Here is a 17,782-nt window from a genome sequence, read left to right on the forward strand (position 1 = left end):
ATTATATTTAGTGCCGTTTTAACCATCTCTGGTTAACACTAATCCCCAGTCAAACATCGTTACCGACGTTACTGAATCCATTCATATAACGTTGTGTTGGAAACGATGTTTAACTGGGGATTAGTGTTAACCAGAGATGGTGAAAACGGCCCTTAGGGCCGGTTACTCAATGTCTGGTTAACACTAATCGGCGGTTAAACATCCTTATCGACGTCTTCGACTCCATTCATACAGCAGGGAGTCGGTAACGTCGATAACGATGTTTAACCTGTAACCTGAATAATCTTCAGTAGTTACTAAAATATCGTAGTTCTCGTATTTCTGAAAATTACCGTTAGGAGGTAGGCGTGGTTATTGTCCGATTTTGCCCATTTTCAATACCATCGCCGCTTAATCGATTTTTCTCTTCATTCTGATCATTTATGTATACATTTGTCTACATCTATCTCGATTCGTTTTGCCTGTTACAAACAACCGTTATGTGAACAAAGTTATAATACCCTTGTGCACAGGTGCGCTCGGGTATAATAATTTAATTACAGGGAATCCTTAATAAATATAAATAATAATTAATAAATATAAATATAAATATATAATAATAAAAGGTTAAAGAATAACACTTAGGAAAAAAAACAAATACAAGAATGGAAGTAAAGATGAGTACGTACCTAGATAAAGAAAAGAATAAAGGCAAAGGTAAAAATAAAAACAAGAGCAAGGATTCGTAAAGATAAAAGTAAAAATGAAGGCCAAGGTAAATTTAAACAATTTACTTATATGTATAATGGCAAAGGTGAAGGTGAATATATATATGAAGAAAATGATAAACATAAAAGTAAAAACAAAGATAAATATAAAGAAAAAGATGAGGATAGAGGAAGAAAGATTAAAATACAGGTAATAATAAAGAAAAAGATATAGATAGAGACACAGACTCAATCTGTGAACAATTTTACGATATTGGAGATTTTCGTTATTTTCGGGACTTATCGATATAATAATCGATATTTTTATCGGTATTGTTATCGATAGTTTTATCGATGTTGTCATCGAAATTTTTATCGATATTGTTATTGATTTTGCTTTCGATATATTCGGAAATTATGGTTATAATAATCGATATTTTTACCGATTTTGTTATCGATATTGTTATTGATTATCTATCGATTTTGTTATCGATTATTTATAAATTTTGTTATCGATATTTTTATCGATTTTCTAATCGATTATTTAATGATTTTGTTATCGATATTTTTATCATTTTCTAAACGATTTTGCGACCAATATTGTTATCGATTTTGCTATCGAATTATTTATCGAATTTGTCATCGATTTTGTAATCGTTTTTTTATCGATCATTTATCGATTTTGTTATCGATTTTGTTATCTATTATTTATCGATTTTATTATCGATTATTTATCGGTTTTGTTATCGGTTTTGTTATAGATTATTTATAGATTTTTTTATCGATTTTATTATCGATTTAGTTATAAATATTTTTATCGAGTTCGTAATCGATATTTTTATCGATTTTCTAATCGATTTGATGTTAGATTATTTAGCGAATTTGTTACCGATATTTTTATCAATTTCGTTATCGATGTTTTTATCGACATTTTTATCGATTTTCTAATCGATTTTGCTACCATTATTATTATCGACTTTGCTATCGAATTTGTAATTGACTCTGTTATCGATATATTTATAGGTTTTGTTATCGTTTTTGTTATCGATAGAGTATACAAATAAAAATGAGGATAAAGGAAATCAGAATAACATAAATGTAATTAGAACGAATAGGGGTAGCTGCAGGGATGTAGATAGAAAAAAAGACCAAAAATATAACCTTAAGCAAAAGCAGATGTATGTATGCATGCACATACATATGTATGTATGTAGGTATATTGGTTATGAGGCAAAATGGATATGTAACGTAAGTTTCACTTCTCCAGTGTGGCCCAGGCGCACTTACTTTTTTTATTGTATTTAGCTTCTACTCATGAAAATATTGAGGTTGGCTTAAGATTAAACTTTTGGTGTAGGTGCAGCAAACTGTTTTTTTTTGTTTGAGTTAAAGCTTTCCGTATTTATTGTTCACCACTCATTAATTGCCAAACCCAAGAACGGTGGGAAAAAGTGGCAGCGGGATTACAAAACGCGTTTTTAGATATTCGACAATGACTGATGAGCGTAAGTAAAGCTCTAACAGTACAGACAAAGCAAACTTTTGTATTTTTATTAAGTTATGTATGTATGTATATGCACATATGTATGTATGTATGTAGCAAAGTTGTGCTGCTGCCTACACTTGTTTTCTATCTACATATGTATGAGGCGCGACGATCGTGATCGCGCTTTAGACTTAGTATGGACAATAGGGTGCACACGTAGGGGAAAGAGGGGAGTAGGTTTGGGGCCCACTTTGCTTTCTGAATGCGACGCTTTGTGCTGGGGTCGAAAGCTGTTCCAGCTATAAAATGAACGATCAGTTGGCTTTGAGCATTGCTACGCGTTGGACGCGATCTTCGGAAAATTGTGATTCCTAAACGAAAAACGAAACGACTGATACACCACTACATACAACAAGATATTAACAAGTAAACGACTAAATAAAAAATAGCCACATAAAAAGAGAGAAAAAAGTGCAAAAAAATACCGAAAACACTGAATATTTTCATCGAGACAGTTTCAGATTCTGTGCTTGCGTGTTTTAGTTGAGATTTTGCGTGGAATAAAAACTGTGTGCTAGTGATTTCGAGTTAGCTATTTAACATATTTTTCGCATTTTGTATTAAAACAATTGACGTGTGTGCTGCTTAATTTTGTGCGAAACGTAAATACACATCATCTGTGATTTATAGAAGTAATAACATTTTTTACATTTACTAATTTGTGCCCAGTTAAGTATTTGGACCTGCGGGTTTTAAAAATTTATTAAAATGGTCTCGAAAGGTAGCAAAAAGAAACAGCAGCAAGTAAGTGGCAGTAAAAATGCTGCAAGCAGCAGCAAAATCACATCTAGATCCTCGACAACTATGCAACGTACTGCAGGCGTTGGCACAGACTCAGCATCAAACAGCAAGTCTGTGTTAGAAGTCACTCCGTCATCGTCGAACTCGACTCAATCGCCTACGTGGACCAAAACTTCACAGCAGGTACAAAAATCCGAATCGACAGCGAGCAGCGAATCAATGCATGCAACCACACACGCAGGCACGCAGTCGCAAACGCAATTATTCAAGAGCAGCAGTAGCAGCACGAGTCACATTGAGTCGAGGTCAGAGCAAATTGGGCAAAAGGAACAAGAAATATTTCAGATTGGCAGCGCCGATATAACACCACTGGTTTCCGCAATGACCGACACATTAAAATCGACGAAAGCATCATCATCATCATCCTCATTTCAGCAGAAATCAGAATTTTATGAAGAGATCTCGGGCGATTACTCGAATTCAAAAATTATATCCTCCATCGATCTGCTTGAAAGTGATAGAAAAGAGCCTGTTTTCTCGGTGCCGATCGATGTCGTTGAGATTGTAGGGGGCAGTAGTTCCAGCGTGGGCAGTTTAAACAAAGCGTACTCCTCCTCTTCCCAGTCACAAACCGGCGTGATGTCCAGCATCAGCAGTTCCAACGTAGCACAAATGCATTCCGCCAACAGTAGCAGTAAGGTCATTGACGGTGGAATTATGATCAGCGACATGTCTACGGAAAACTCGAAGTCGTCCTTGTCTATGTCGAGAACAGAAAAGTCGGGCAAAGTCACATCCAGTAATGTTGAAATGACATCATCGTCAAACAAGTTTTCAGCGAATGATGTGAGCAGCAGTAGCACCGCAATCAACAGCCACACGTCGTACTCGACGATTGATGGTCGTGCCATTAATGGTGACACAACACCAGCAATAGCGCCGCCAATTACATCGCCTACAACAGGCAAGAAGACTTCAATGGCATACACAAAAGATACACAGAGGGCAGTCGATGACGTCTCCAATTCCACCAGCGCTGCCGCAAGTCAGAGCTACTCAAGCGAAGCTAATACGTCACTGAGTAACACAGCGAAAACTATGAAGAGTGACGTCGTAAGTAGCCAGCAATTGGCTTCCAAAAAGTCAACAAAAACGTCCTCCGTTACAGAGCAAAATATATCTGAGGAAACAATCGAACTAAGCTCGCTGAAGAAAAGTAAATCAACTACAAAGAAAGAGGTGTACGATGTAAAAACCAAGAGATGGACAGAGCTCAACGAAAAGACCGGCACTAGCGTTTCCAACAAAAAGCATCCAACCATTGAACGTTACGTTAGCCGCGAATCCGATGGCACATACAAAATTACTTACAAGAAAAAAATATTCGATCAGCGTGCAAACAAGTGGAAAATCATTGAAGAGAAGACGGTGGACAGTGCTCATGACACTCATTACCCCGAAATAGTTGATGATGTCATCAATACGACGACTACAACGTACACAACAAAAGTGTATGACACCAAGACCGGAGAGTGGAAAATCGTTGAAGAGAAATCTTTTGTGGACGCAAAAGCTTTTGTGCCAAACGACATTGTTCGTGAAATCGAAAAAGACAATACAGATGTGGCGAATATAACAACGACAACCGAAGTAACTAAGGTAATTACCGTACACAGTTTGCCTTTACCCAGACATATTAGGGTAGTCATAGATTGTTTGATTTCTAATATAAGCTAATCGCTAACCAAAATATTGTGATTAACTACAAAAGGAATATTCATGATAAAAACGTAACAAGGCAAAACCATTGAGAATCGGGCTGGCATTTTCCAGCAATATAATTTAAAAATTCAACACTCAAACTCTCGTTTTCAATCTCAAACAACAATAATTGTGAACAATTTAATTTTCTTTATTTTTAATTTTATATGATTTTAAAATGCTTGCAAACGTCGGAAAAAAATCAGGGCCCACGAATTGAGAGAATGAATTTACCTTTTAATGTTTTTATTATGGAATATTATGGCCTTGTCAGAACGGGTACTTTGCGTACGTTCCGTTCAAGGATGAAACTGACAATTGCGTAGACTATGTGTGTTTTCATAGGGAGCGTCAGATTGGCAGCTCTTGCGTCGACGGACTCAACGAACATTGGACACCACTTAACTTTTGACGCACGTATGTATGTCCGTCACTGCTGACAGTTGTATAAACTTGCGTTTCCACAAGACAATACAAATGGGAATATGCATTAATTGTCACATTGTTTGAGTAAAGTAGGGAGTTTATTGCCTAACTCTCTTTTAAAAGCCAGAGGCAGTGACGAAGCCACCATGAGAAGTATGAATATATTAGTAAAAAAAGTGTGAATGTTTTGCTATTGTATCTGCCAAATTTACTTATGTAAACACAAAGTACGCGTACAGCTGACTTTGGTTTGCAGACGCAACACCTTCATTGTGGCGTATCTCTACGTTACGTTCGCCACTTCTTCGCATACTCTTCCATTATTGAAGTAAAAGTACCCATTCTGACGCGACTTTTAATCAGTCGCGGGAAACCACACAGCTTTTTTTTAATGTCGTCGGTAGGTGGGTCTGGTTAAATACACCGACGACCTTTTTTTTGTGTGCAGGTTGGTCTCTGCAAAAGGTGTTCAGCCCACCTTCTTTCGGAACACAGAAAGGAGAATTCTACTTAGTGAGGGTTATAATCCCTAAGTGCGGCCGATGGCCGCCTACGCAGAAAGGTGTTCTCTGCAAATGAATTTTCACTTAGTAGTAGAAAATTATCACTCAAAATATCAGTTAGTAAAAAAAAATGCTCCCAAATTCTCCCTTAAGTCGAGAAACTTGCAAATTTCTGCACGAACGCAAATTTGCAGGAACTTGCAAGTTGCCAGCTAGTGTCCACGGTTGCATTTCAAACATAAGAAATTTGTACAGAATTTTTAAAATTCTTTCAGAGGGCAAAAAACAGGATCTACATGTATATTTCTTGCTAGTCCGACTTTCTTCAACATACGTTTCAATTTCTTTGCCGTACTAACTCTCGCGTTTCCTATATCGACTCTGGTTGAGATTGCATTGCGAGTACGTTTCAAATCATTGGAATTAACTAAATTAATTAAGTAAACAAGTCTTTACTTAAATTTTTCATTTTAAAATCGCTCAAGTTTGTAAATTTTTAAATTTGACGAACCTGTTTATTCATGTGCCACAATCGTATGTTTTTCCTTATTGCAAATTCTTGCTGGAAATTTTTTTTCCAGCTTGAATTTGGAACTTCTCTCCAAGAAATTTATGTGAAATTTAGTTGAAACAGTTTAGCCGTTCTTAGCCGGTTTTTTTTGCCAATTTAGCCGGTTGGTCCAAAAGTTCTGGCAACACTGATCACAAATTGGAGGAGAAGCTCCCGCCCAGAACGAATCTAAGTCGAGCGGGTGTCAGCTGTCGATAATCTTGAAATTATTAGCGAAGTGGTTCGAAATTTGCCGAATTTGAACTAGTTTTCTTGCTGATTATTTTCCTAATTTTCTCTGCAGGTGAACGAGAACTGTTTAATAACTTCACTCAGAGCGAATGAATGTTGACTTGATTTTTTTCTCACCGCTAGCAATTGAAAGCTCAACAATAGAGAACAGTACTCAATTTAATACATATTTAGACGTACATACATATGTGTATTAGTACGCATAGCAGTGTTGCCACAACAAAATTACCAATTTCCTCAAAAACGAACGAAAAATCCTCAAAATCCGAACAAATTACTCAAAATTTTCTGTTTACAGACATGAGTATTGTGTACTGCATACTATTTACAGGCACTTAGTATAAAAATTAATTAAATTCTCCAATTCAATTGGTACATTTGTTCTTGCGGTTGTTGCGTTGTTTTTTATGCCTTGATTTGTATATCGTCGTTTAAAGTACAAAACCGCGTATCGTCATTCTGCAAAGCCGCGTAACTGACATTGGCTGCCAAAAATTGGATTTGCTTACATAAGCTCTTGGCTCAATCCTTATCCATTCGTCCTGAAATATACTAGGCAAATATGCGATTGCTTTATAAAAAAGAGAACCATTTTAAAATATGAGTATTTTTACGCTCTAGAAAATAATTTCTACAACTTCACATACGCGGTTTTGCATTTTGCTGATACGCGGTTTCGCACTTTAAACGACGATATAATATTGTTGCAACTATATCGGTGCTCAATCTGTTCCTCAGGTCAGTCCTACACATTTTTAAACTACTAAATATACGTTCTACTGAAGCATTAGAAAAGGGATATATGTATTAGCAATGCAGATATAACTTTTTTTAATTGGGAAACTTATATGAACCTGAAGAATCTTTTAATTCAAAAACCTTTTTCCTATAATTTTCTGGATCTAATGAAGAATCAATATGAATATCCTTATTATCGAACAATGCGTGTTCTCTCCATTCGTTACCGAGATTTTACAAGTTCAAATACATAAGTTGAAAATACAACGATGGAATGAAAAAAATTATCGATACCATCTTGAATATTTAGCAGCAAATGCAGATGTGCTTAAGAGCGAAAAACACCACACAAGGGGCTTGGCACACCAAGCGAAATATCCCTTTCCTTAAAGCTATTTATGTTGTGTATGGGGGTGTTTGAAGATTTGACATGCCGTTTGAGAGAAATGTGAAGAAAAATAAAAATTTTTTGCCTCATTCGCAACGGAAGTGTTACTGAATGAGGGCGCAAGAGAGAAAAATCGAAGAAAACCAAACCCTTTTACATTGTAAACCGGAAGAAAACTAACATTCTTTGCTTAAACAAGTCATGTTTGCATGGTGTATGGCGAAATAGGAAAATTAGGTTTGAATAATGTTTGACAAGCTGCTTGTGTAGTGTATTTCGCTCTTAATAAAACTTCTGAAAGCTTTTTGTTCAAAAATTTGCAGAGCGATTTAAAAATTATCTTATGTAAGACATGGTTGCTTTTGTTATCTGCAAATATATCTAGAAAAAATTCCTAAAAAAATACTCAAGCACACCCAAAATTCCTCACGTTTTGAGGAATTACTCACAAATTGACAACACTGACGCATATACAGTGGTGGAAGAAATAATAGAAACTTTTTACTTTGACCAGTTTTGGCTATATTACTTTGTTTATTCGATGTTTAATATTTTTGTATAAAAGTCTGGCGCAACGATAACACACACCAAATAAATCCACATTTCAAAGTTTGTACAAAAATTATAAAAATTCAACAAATTTTATCAAAATCCCCCAAATATTTAAAACTTTTCAATCAGATTTTTTTGAAAATGGAAATGCCTAGCAGCGTCAGCAAAAAAAAATATTAAAAATCAATGCGATTTTCTGGCGTCTTGCGGTTTGCACTTTTACCTCCTAAAATTTAATGGGCTATAAAACTGCATACCCAAAATTTTTCAGAAAAATCTGATTAAAAAGTTTGAAATTTTAGGGGGATTTTGTTAAAATTTTATGAATTTTTATAATTTTTGTACAAACTTTGAAATATGGATTTATATAGTGTATGTTATATATTGCGCTAGACCTTTATACAAAAACATTAAACATCGAATAAACAAAGTAATATAGCCAAAACTGGTCAAAGTAAAAAGTTTCTATTATTTCTTCCACCACTGTATATTTATTCATACATTCCATGTTAAGAAGCTCGCTGCGGACTTTATCTCTCACCTTGTCGGTGTTTAAAGAGTTCACAGTCATCGGCATTTACTTAAACGTTTTTGCTTGTTTTATAAATTGCTATGGATGTATGGATTTACATACATATGTACATATAATTATGCATGTACGAATGTACATATACGTAAATATTGTTATGCTTTTTAGTCATAAAGGCAGTAAAAGGGTTTTGGTAATTTTGAGACAACAATGAGACTGTGAATAAAAATACTAAAATTGTACAAGTGACACAACTCAAAATTTGGCATTTTTGAAATTATGCACGTAAAATGTCTGGAGTAAATTTTTGTTATAATTTGTTGAAAAACCCCAAGGTAAAGTCCCTCTTGCCCATATGATTAGCATGTAAAAAAAAGTTTGTTTTCAGATTTTCTGGTGAACATGTAATTTTGATTTGTGTCACTTTTGAACATCATGTACGATATGTACTTTTTAATTTCCTTAAAAATTTAATAAAATGTATGAGTATGACTAAAACCATTCAATCTTAATGTAATCGACTTTATGCTAAAATTTGTTATGAAAACTTCATGGAATTTTTAATACTTAACTCAAACATTTTTTGAATAGGTTATTTCTTCTTAGTTTCACGAAAGCAATTGAAGTGAAAAATGGTTTTCTACATACATACATGAATTGCTGGTGAAACCGGATTCATTCACATTTTAATGAAAATATCTCTGGGACTAAACTAAAAATGCCAGTAAAGTCTCTCATATTTTAACTTTATTAAAAAAAGCATTTACAAAATGTTATTCAAAAACATAAACGTTCACTTAAAAATAACTTAGCATAGATCAAAATTGATAGCGAAGGAAATTACGAACGAAACTCACTTTTAAAAGTCATCGAACATTTTATTAAAAATACAAACCTGTTGAAAAAGTTTAATGAACTTAATAATCACGCGGAACGGGTGTCAAATGAAAATAAATTTAAGAGAGTTTAATTTCCAAGACATTTTTGAAGAGGGTTGCCACTTGTTTAAAAATGAAATTTTGTACACGGATGGTTTGTGACCTGGATTGGAAAATAGGCTACTTCCTTAACCGTTTCCCCGATCAGAACCAAATTTGGCACACTCACTACGGATTTCCCAAGGATGGTCATTGACTGAAAATAGTTTCGATAAATCAAGAGAGCGTGGCCCCTCCCATATAAATTTGAATTTTCATAAAGCATACATATCTCCTGAAGTATTTGTGAGAGAGTACTGGAAGTTTGTATGGAGATATGCATGTGAAATCGAATTCATACTCATGGAGAAAAATTGCGTTTTTGGAAAATGGGCGTGGAGCCTCCCATACTAACTGAAACTTTCATATTGCATATGTATACGGTGACCATATGTCCTTTATTTGAAAGGACAGTCCTCTATTTTAACCCCCTGTCCTTTATAATTTTTTTCAAAATAAAGGACGCCTTTTGTCCTTTATTTCTTAAACTGTCCTTTATATCAGCTCTGCATTTGTCAGAGGTAAATTTTTAAACACAGAGTATGAAAAATAAAAATTTCCCTTATAAAATAGAATGAAAACCTTCACCAGTTCGTTTCGCACCCCACTTAAGGGTTTTTATTTAATAGGTAATCTTTGCACAATCTATAAAGCACAGGGAAAGTTGTGCCCAGGATCGTGTTGCACGCTGAGTTTCCAGTTCTACTGAAAGAGAACAGTGGTTGAAAACTGGCATTTAGTGTTCGTAATTCACTGGAGCCTTCATGTTTTTCACTTAATTTGCTCTTTTTTTATGAAAGCTTATAATATTTGCAAGAGACTAGTTGAGACTGGTTTGTGAATTTTTATTTGATTATATTAAATTTTGTAGTGCAAAATGCAGAAAAAGTGGCAATTTTGAAAAAAAATTTATTCTCCTGTTACAGTTAATAAATGTTATATAACAAAGACTAGTTGAAAACAATTGTATGGTTCCCCAAAACGAAAAAATTAAAAAAAAAAAAATTTGAAATATTATAAAAAAATTTTCACCAAAATAATTTTTTTGGGTACTGTTTATGAATTTGTACAACGATTTTGGGTTGCTGTGCCCAAACGCGTGAATCGAATCAAAAAACTTTTACACACACTTATAGACAACATTCACGCTTTATTACAAAAATTTACTTTACTAAATCTGTGCACTAATTTAACAATAATGTCGGTTGGAAATATGGTATTTGTTGCAAATTTTTTCATAAAGCGGCGCCAATCCTCTTTCGTTTAGGGGGGATTTGTGGGGCCCACACCCCCTCCCCCTCCGCCCCACCCCTAAATCGTTGTACAATTAGCTAAACATTTTCCATTTTTTTGGGGGTTTTTAGTAAAAATTGGTTGAAAAATTAAGACTACGGTAGATTATGAACATTAAATTCTAATTTTGAACCACTGTGTGCTGGCTTCGGCGTGCAGCAAAGGATGGCGAAGTCCTTGAAAAGGATTGGCTTCATTTTTCGGAATCGATTAAGTAACTGGTAAATATTTTATTTAAATTACGATATGGGTAAGGTACTTTTATCATACAAGTTGTATGTACGTATTCCCAAATCATTTTGAAAAAAATGTCCTTTATTTTACGTTGGTTAATATGGTCACCGTACATATGTATCTCTTCAAATATTTGGAGTAAAGTACCCACGCTTGGTATTGGGATATGTATGTATGTGAAATCAATCCCATACTCATGGATAAAGGTGCGAGGACAAGGGAGCGTGGAAACTAGGGCTGATGATTTCACCCGGGTAATGAGCTACCCGGGTATCCGGGAAGTGTGGTAATTACCCGGGTACCCGGTCTCCCGAAAAAATGTGGAGAAGTAAAAATTAAGCGCATTTACGATTATATACCGCAAACGAACGTACATAGGAAAAATTTATAAGAATCTTTCATACCATATGGGGAAATATTATAATATATTAGCAGACCCGGCGAACTTCGTCCCGCCCAAAATTAATTTTTTTATTGAAACATTTGGTCCAACGTTTTCGCCAGCAATTTACGTTCACGTTCAAAGCGTTATACCGGGAAGAAGTCCTTGCGGCTCGATAGTGAATCTTCCTTGAATCTGTATAGTATAGTTGGTGGCAATTTCTAAACTGGTGAGTATCATTAGTCCACATTCTGTTTAGTCACCGTAAAGCAATGGTTCTGATGGTTGATTTAACGCGAGTAAGGTGACTTTGATCCCTGGTGCCTTCGAATCGACGATTTTTAGCTATAACTCGGCTCCAGCGCCACTAAAAATCATCATTAAAATCGTTTAGGGGGAGTTAAGCCACCAGAATAAGTCTTTTACATACTGCCACTCCTCGGCGTTTTTTCCCATACAAAAAACTATCACGCATTCGTTATACGGAGAAAATGCGCAACATCATCAGCGAAAAAAATTCCCTTAAATCAACGGTAACTTATAGCCATTTAAAATTTGCACTTTATGATACTGAAATTGGGTGAACTACAAAACTGCATAATCAATTTGGTGCCATTTGATGCAAAATGAACTATAAAAAAATAACGAAAAAATTTATTATAAAAAAAAACACTGTATTCTGGGTGTATGTATATATACAGATAGGTAAAAGTTTCAATATGTTCGGAAAGCGCCACGTCCCTTTTCCAGGACAACTACCGCAAATACTTCCAGAGATATAGGGTACGAAAAACTCGATATGTATGCGTGATGCCACGCTCCCTTAATATATCGAAAGTCTGCAGTAGGTATCCAAAATTTAAAAAAATCAGTACAGGCGTTCGCGAGATCACCTCTTATAAAAAGAAGGAGCTTCTCTTTATATAATTGGTGTAGGTAACACTGAGCAACACCGATTTTGATGCGGCAGATGTTGGAGCTGTTTTTGATAGGGTTTTTTGTGCTGGTTATGAATCCGTAAGTATAAAGTTTTCATCAGCTGCAGATTTGAGAAAATTGTGGTGAAATTGTCAAAAATCGCGCTTTTTGAAATATTTGAGAAGTTTTAGTAATGAAACAAAAGGTGAAAGAACCTTCCACTTAGGCTTAAATTAAAGCTAGAACTACAGACTACTATCCCTGAAAGTACTATTCCTGCACCTTGGCCTGATGGAAACTGGAAAATTATGCAATTGAAAAAAAAGTGTAAAAACCAGTGTTAACTGTTCAATAAATGGCTATAGGTGACCTTAGGGTCAAGGTGTAAGAATGGTATTTTCAGTGATTGAAGTCAGAAGTCCAAGGCTTAATTTAAGCCTAAGTGGAAGATTCTATCACCTTTTGCTTAATTGCGGTAGGTACTCAAACTTCCCAAAATCAGTTATTCCTGTTCAATAAATGACTATAAATGACCATCAAGCGAAGGTGCTGGAATTTGCAAGGATATTATTGGAGAGTTCTAGCTTTAATTTAGGTCTAAGTGAAAGGTTCTATTTCTTTTTGTTTCTTTGCGAGAGCTTCTCAAATATTGAAAAAACGCGATTTTTTGACACTTTGACCTCGTTTTTCTTAAAATCTGGAGCTGATGGAAACCTTATGCTTACGGATTCGTAATCAGCACACAAAAACTCGGCAAAAATAGTGTTAACATTTGTTGCATCTATTTTTCCCCCATTTTTGTTGGCCTGTGTAATAAGTATTGTTAAATAGCCAATACCCGCATGTTTGCGCCGACTTCAAACACCTTTCGAACTGTAAAACAATGACTCGATTCTATTCTACGCATATCTATAATACGGGTATCGAATTTCAAGCAAAATCGGACCATAAATAAGATTTTTTTGAATAGATCGGTATCTGGTCCACCTATCACAAAAAATATCCTATATGTTAATCCAGCTAAAAAGCTACTTGCGTGCCAAATTTCAAGCAAATCGGACCATAAATAAGACTTTTTCGAATAGATCGGTCCCTGGGCCACTTAACGGCAAAATAGATCCTATATCCTAATCTAGGCAAAAGGCTACCAATGTACCAAATACATTTTTTTAACGTAGCTCGACCCCTGCCCCATCTATCGGAAAAAGTTAAACTCTAAACACCTTTCCGGAAAAGCAGCACCCATTCGAATCGGTTATGAAACATAGGAGAAAATTGTTCCCAATTGATTCATTCTCCCAATGAATTTCACAATTATCCGGAATTTTCCTCGCTTTCGTCGAAAAAATTAAAATTTTTCGCGTTCTTCCGCATTTTTCCGAGTTTTCCACTTGGATTTTTCTATTTTTCCATTCGAATGCCATTCCGAAGGAATTCCACACAAAATTCCATACAAAAAAAATCAATTTTCGATTTTTCAAATTTTCCGACTTTCCCGGAGGGTTTTCCCAAAATTTTCTTTCGCAAAAACCTTCTCCTGGCAATTACGAATAACTAAAAAAAATTTGAACCAAATCGGCCCAACCGTTCTCAATTGACGAATTACTATATATCACACCATTTTTATATATATAGATATTCGTATCTAAAGGTAGTAGCAATAATTTTACGATTGTAGAAGTATTAAGCAATGGGGGATAGTCATTGCGCTGGGTATGCAGTTACAGTTGCATGGCTATACTCAATCCCGACTCTTGCGTCCTCGTTCGCGCACTCTGGGCAACGTGAGCAACCCATGTGCGAGATGCGGTAACCAATCCGAGTGGAGCCTTGGGTCACGGCAGAAAGAGAGTGAACTTCGGTGGGGCCACTCTGACTTATTCGGTTTAAGGGCTCACTGAAGTCTGCAGCGTCTGTTCACCAGTAGGTGCGGCTGCAAGCGGGTGTCTACGGAAGAGAAGGATGAGGCATCCAAGGATCACTTCTATGAGCACGTACGAGCGCTGCCCCCGTCATGATATCAAAATCGTGCTTGGCGACTTCAATGCCAGGGTGGGCAAAGAAGGAACCACCGTCGGAAAATTCAGCCTCCACATTTCCCGCTCATTAAGTACCGCCGCCGAAGAAGTAGTCGGATTTCAGCGAACCCGAAAGAACAACTGGTACGATGAGGAGTGTCAGGAAGCTGCAGAGAAAAAATATGCCGCCTACAGGGCCACGCTGCGATCGGGCGCAATGCGCGCTATGTGGGACCGCTATAGGGATCTGAAGAGGGAAGCGAGACGTATTTGCCGCAACAAGAAGAGAGAGGCAAAAATACGTGAGTGCGAAGAGCTTGAAATGCTGGCCGACAGGAGGAATGCCCGAAAATTTTACCAGAGAGTTAGGCGACTTACGGAAGGTTTAAAGACCGGGCGCACTCCTGTAAGAACAATAATGGCGACCTAGTAACTGATGTCCAGAGCGTACTTAAATTATGGAGGGAACACTTTTCCGCCCTACTAAATGGTAGCAGCATGGAAAGTTGTGGAGAAGAAGAACCCGAGCCCGCAGTCGATGATGACGGAGTCGACGTTCCACCGCCTGATTATGACGAGGTACGAATAGCAATAACGCGGCTGAAAAACAACAAAGCCGCTGGAGCTGACAGCCTGCCAGCTGAGCTATTCAAGTACGGCGGCGAGGAGTTGATAAGGTGCATGCATCAACTCTTGTGCAGAATATGGTCAGATGAACGCATGCCCGACGACTGGAATTTAAGTGTGCTCTGCCCAATCCATAAGAAAGGTGACCCCGTCATTCGCGCCAACTACCGCGGGATCAGCCTTCTAAGCATAGGTTACAAGGTCTTATCGAGCGTATTGTGTGAAAGACTGAAGCCCACCGTCAATGAACTGATTGGGCCTTATCAGTGTGGCTTTAGACCTGGCAAATCCACCATCGACCAGGTATTCACAATACGCCAAATCTTGGAAAAGACCCGCGAGAAAAGGATCGACACTCACCACCTATTTGTCGACTTTAAAGCCGCTTTTGACAGCACTAAAAGGAGTTGCCTATACGCCGCTATGTCTGAATTTGGCATCCCCTCAAAACTCATACGGCTGTGTAAAATGACGTTGAGCAATACCATCAGCTCCGTCAGAATTGGAAAAGACCTCTCCAACAACAACAACAAGCCGTTCGCCACAAAACGGGGTTTCAGACAGGGCCACTCCCTTTCATGTGACTTCTTTAATCTTATGTTTGAGAAGATAATAAGAGCTGCAGAACTGAACCGCTCAGGAACAATTTACTACAAGAGCGTGCAATTGCTGGCTTATACCGATGACATCGACATCATCGGTAACAAAACCGCGAAGTCTGTTCTGCCTTTTCCAAGTTGGATAGGGAAGCAAAGCGCATGGGTCTGGTGGTAAACGAGGACAAGATGAAGTATCTCCTGTCATCAAACAAACAGTCAGCCCATTCGCGCCATGGCACCCACGTCACTGTTGACAGTTACAAGTTCGAGAAAGTAGAGAATTTCGTTTACTTGGGAACCAGCATTAACACCGATAATAATGTCAGCATTGAAATCCAATGTAGAATCACCTTTGCCAACAAGTGCTACTTTGGACTGAGTAGGCAATTCAGGAGTAAAGTCCTCTCTCGACGTACGAAAACCACGCTCTATAAGTCACTCATCATGCCCGTGCTGGTATATTGCGCAGAAGCATGGACAATGACAACGTCCGATGAGGCGGCTCTTGGGGTGTTTGAGAGAAAGATTTTGCGGAAGATTTACGGTCCTTTACGCGTTGGCGACGGCGAGTACCGCAGACGATGGAACGATGAGCTGTATGAGCTTTACAACGATATGGACATAGTGCAGCGAATTAACATACAGCGGCTCCGCTGGCTTGGTCATGTCGTTCGAATGGACACCGACGCTCCAGCTCTGAAAGTATTCAACTCGGAACCCGCTGGTGGTAGCAGAGGAAGAGGGAGGCCCCCACTGCGATGGAAAGATCAGGTGGAGAAGGACTTGGCTTCACTTGGCGTTTCCAATTGGCGTCAGTTGGCACAGAGGAGAAACGACTGGCGTGCTTTGCTGAACTCGGCCAAAATCGCTTAGGCGGTTACAGCGCCAAAAAAGAAGAAGAAGAAGAGAAGTATTAAGCTGTGGGGAGCTAAAAAAAAAATATTACTAATAATTTCGTTTTTATAAAATACTAGCAGACCCGGCGAACTTCGTCCCGCCCAAAATTAGATATTTAATTTAAACATTTTGGTCCAACAGTTTCTCAACAATCCACATTTATGATTTGAACTGGTACATTCATCGACTAAGACTATGGTTTGGTGGTCGTTTGCCGCCTTAAATAACTGAAAGAAAGGGTTATGTCCATGAGAAGTTTTCTGGTGGCAATAATGATCCGGATCTCTAGTGAATGTGCCCTTTATCTTATAGCTGCTGACAAGTTCAAAATAATGCGTATCCTTGTTCAACAGAAATACAATATACATATACAGACTGAGATGAAATACCTTAAAAGCCAGTTTCGCGAATTTAATTTAAGTGAAAAATGATTTTTTTCTATCAGGTTATATATTAAATTCAATTAAAACAATAAATTTTTAATAAATTGCTTTCATGAAACTGGCTTTTAAGGTATTTCGACAGGTGGTGAACTGAGATTTACCACTGCAAAACTCAACCCTGGTTTCTTTGAATGAAGCTTTAACGCATAATAATATTGGCAAATTACATCCATTGGGCCAATCGTGAAACACGAGAATTTGATATACTCAATGGTGCAACAGGTCGATTTAGTCTGACACTTACGGCACCTTTTCTCACTTGTCGATTTTTAGTAATAACTTGACCTCAGCACCACCTGGCAATCGGACTGCCTTTACCGTTTCTAGTACATGTTTTGAATATTCGCCAAAAAAGATTTTAAGTAATACCTCAACTCCAGCGCCAACTGGCGGATTAAATTATGAAACTAAACTAAACTACCCACTCAAACAAACACACAAAACTTTGTTAAAATCCCTCCAGCCATTTAGGATTTCACTCCCAAATATACCTACAGCAGAATTATATACACATTCAAAGATAAGTAAAAGTCAGTATGTCTGTACTTTTCCACGCCCTCTTTTTAAGGAGCCCATTTTTATACCTTTCATGAGCATGAAATGGTATTATAGTTTTGGTCCGATGTTTGTAAGTACCAGAACAAAAAGAGATAGACCCATTAAAATGTATACTTATATGATCAGAACGTCGAGCTGAGTTGATTTAGCCATGTCCGTCTGTC

General features: G+C 37.2%; 1 protein-coding gene across 1 annotated transcript in view; it reads left to right on the forward strand.

Annotated features, from left to right (window-relative positions):
- Positions 1-2,482: 2,482 nt before the first annotated feature.
- The window catches only part of LOC118742294, a 65,969-nt gene continuing 50,669 nt past the window's right edge, over positions 2,483-17,782 (forward strand). The window contains exon 1 of the mRNA XM_036474261.1: positions 2,483-4,632. Within this exon, the coding sequence (XP_036330154.1) occupies positions 2,941-4,632 (1,692 nt within the window). The 5' untranslated portion in view covers positions 2,483-2,940. The remainder of the gene's footprint in view (positions 4,633-17,782) is intronic.

This window comes from Rhagoletis pomonella, unplaced genomic scaffold, assembly GCF_013731165.1.
Source record: "Rhagoletis pomonella isolate Grant_MI unplaced genomic scaffold, Rhpom_1.0 Rhpom_scaffold_00007, whole genome shotgun sequence".
NCBI lineage: Eukaryota > Metazoa > Arthropoda > Insecta > Diptera > Tephritidae > Rhagoletis > Rhagoletis pomonella.